Raw genomic sequence first — 2,682 nt, 5'->3', positions numbered from 1 at the left:
CAAGATTCCAAAGCAGCTTTTTAAGGACAATTGTTTTGCTCTCTTATGGGGCCAGTGTTGGTCTCCCACCCCAAAAGGACATGATACTTTCCTAGGCTTTGAGAAAGGTAACTTTAGAACAAGTGTGCAGCTTCTACACTCAGAATCTTTACACTTATCTAAAAGCTAAACAAGTGCCATTGATTTTAGGCCAGAAACTGCTAGTACCAGAGATAGGGACAGTTTGATGTGACTAGGGCTGCTTTATCTTTGGCAAACAAGAAGCATGAGCGCGTTCACAAATGTTTTCGTTGGATAAGATGTGCTGAATTTTAGGATATTTCTTATATGGAGTGTACATCTGTTATTTTAAGTCTTCAGCTGCCAATGGCACAGAACATCACCTTTGCTTTCTTCACTTTGTATTTTCTACCCTGTCTGTTTCAGAGTTTCTGTTACGAGCCGTCTGGATGATTCTGTCCTGTGTAGTTAAGGTAAGCCAATAAAAATATAAACTCAATATATAGGGAAGAACATGGAAAAGGTAAACACACCTAGTTTTTGAGAGTAGATACAGTAAAGTAGTGTTAATGCACCAGAGTAAAAGGCTGGAGAACGTTCTCCAGAAAAGCCCTGAAGAAACAGTCTGGTCTGCAGAGGTGTTTTTCCGGCACAAATTGCACACTGCTGGTCATGTTGTACTTGACTCTTATGGGAGAAAAAGCAACATACAATCCAAATTTGTGCTCAGGACAGATTTAAAAATCCCCTAGTTGCAAAGCCAAGGAAGAGAGTTACTGTTCACTTTAGTCCAGTAGAAGAGAGTTTTAACTGGATTTTTGTTATTGATGAGACAGTGAGGTAGAAAGACCTTTTACACAACTTGGGACAAGTGTTCTCACATTGTGTGTGCTTACATAATGTATGAATAAAAGGTTCTATAGAACTTTAGTATAAAACAATATTTATAATAAAACTAGTGTAAAGCAGTCCTTTAAAATAAGAACTTTGCATGACAATGCTACCTGATTTACTTTAAAATTTTAAAAAATCATATAATCCTCTGTTTTCAAAAGCCACAAGTCTGCTTCATTCCTCATTCAAACGATTTTTGATTTAATATCACCTGACTACAGAAATGAAATTATTAGGTTTTTATTGTCTTCTGGTTTTGAGTCTTATTAAAGAGTCCACATCTTGATGTTCTGTTTTTAGGAAGAGCATAGTTATTTGTAAATGAACACCACAACACTAGTGTATTGGTCTTAGCTTTTAGAACAAATTGTCTTGTAATATTGGCAGTATATTTTTGAAAACTGAAAAGTTTGGGGATATTTTGAAAAGTGATTAATTTCTAAAGTTTTTGAGGACTGTGAAGGAAATTTTTGTCTTGTATGATTCTATAGTGATAGATCATCATAACTGCGGATGACAACTAGTAAATACAATGATATTTTTAATAAAACTGTAGAAGGGCATCTTTAAAAAAGAAGTTGCATGGCAGATCCCCTATTAGGAAGGAAGAATTTTTATTAAATAGCTCTGTGTTGTATACAGAGATGTAATTTCTGGAATTCCTAGTGGTATTGCTGCTGTTCTGAGAACCTGCACTCCTGTGAAAGGTTTCATTTATGTGCTTTCATTTTTATGTGTGAATGGAGCCACTCTCACTAAATCCTGAAAGAGCTGCAAAAGAAACTGCCTCAAAGGAAACAAACCAGAGACAGAACCCAGCACAGCTCACTGTGTTACACCCTGTGATTTGGGGTGTGCCCCTCATGTCGCCCCTTTTAGCCCTCTGGATCCCAAAATCAGCTCCTGGGTGTGGCTCTTTCACAGCTCAGAGGAGCTGCCCTTCTGGAGCTGTTCAGATGGACTCTGGGTGGACAAACCCAGGGAGCTGGTTGGCTTTGGGTGATGTCTGGTGCACACAAATTGCTGCTTTTCTCACCAAAGATGGTATAATTATTTTAGGAAGATGTGGGATGGAGGCGAAAATGAAAAATAACATTTGTCTGTCAATCCCTAAATCGAAGGATCAAACTTCAGGCAAGGTCAAACATAACTGCATTAAATATTTTTCAGCCTGTAGAAGTTTAAATAACCCTACCTACAGAAAATCTCTGGCTTTAAATTAGGACAAAAAAAAGCACCAGTAGTGACAGGGAGAAAGCTGCCTTCAAAAATTATCACTATTTTTTAAAATCAAATTGAGCCCAAGAAATGTAATATCTAGTGAAATACATGTTAGGGTACCTAAACCTTTACATACAGGTTATTAGCAATGGTTCTTAAAAAATGTCTTACTCTAGTTGTCTTTTCTGTAGTTGTCTTTACAGAGGCCATGTACCCAGTTGTTTCACAGTCCACATTTTATGACACTGGTGCCAATAGGTTTTCTTATCATTCAGGAATCCCACCTGGCTTATGTGAGACAGGCATGATGTGTGGAATCTGGAAAACAATGAACATGTGGTTTGTTTTCCCAGTTCCTTCTGGTGAGCTCTTCCTAGCAGAAGGATGGGAGTCTGGGCTCTTATGGCCCTTTGGTACAGCTGGCTGCTTGTTTTCTAATTCCTAAACTTACACCTGAGCTAAACTTCAGAAAATTGTAACAGAGCTTAAGGATTTATCTAGTTTTTGATATAACAATGGATTATAGACAAATCTGCTTTTAGTTGTCTCCAATACAAAAAGGTGCTT

General features: G+C 37.6%; 1 protein-coding gene across 1 annotated transcript in view; it reads left to right on the top strand.

The window, feature by feature from the left end:
* Positions 1–449: 449 nt before the first annotated feature.
* CCDC73 (coiled-coil domain containing 73) overlaps positions 450–2,682 on the top strand; it is a 54,656-nt gene continuing 52,423 nt past the window's right edge. The window contains exon 1 of the mRNA XM_041461751.1: positions 450–473. Coding sequence (XP_041317685.1) covers positions 450–473 — 24 coding nt within the window. The remainder of the gene's footprint in view (positions 474–2,682) is intronic.

This window comes from Pyrgilauda ruficollis, unplaced genomic scaffold, assembly GCF_017590135.1.
Source record: "Pyrgilauda ruficollis isolate IOZ18807 unplaced genomic scaffold, ASM1759013v1 scaffold153, whole genome shotgun sequence".
In the NCBI taxonomy this organism is placed as follows: domain Eukaryota; kingdom Metazoa; phylum Chordata; class Aves; order Passeriformes; family Passeridae; genus Pyrgilauda; species Pyrgilauda ruficollis.
The sequence above is the reverse complement of the archived record's forward strand: the minus strand, read 5'-3'. Positions and strand labels throughout refer to the sequence as shown.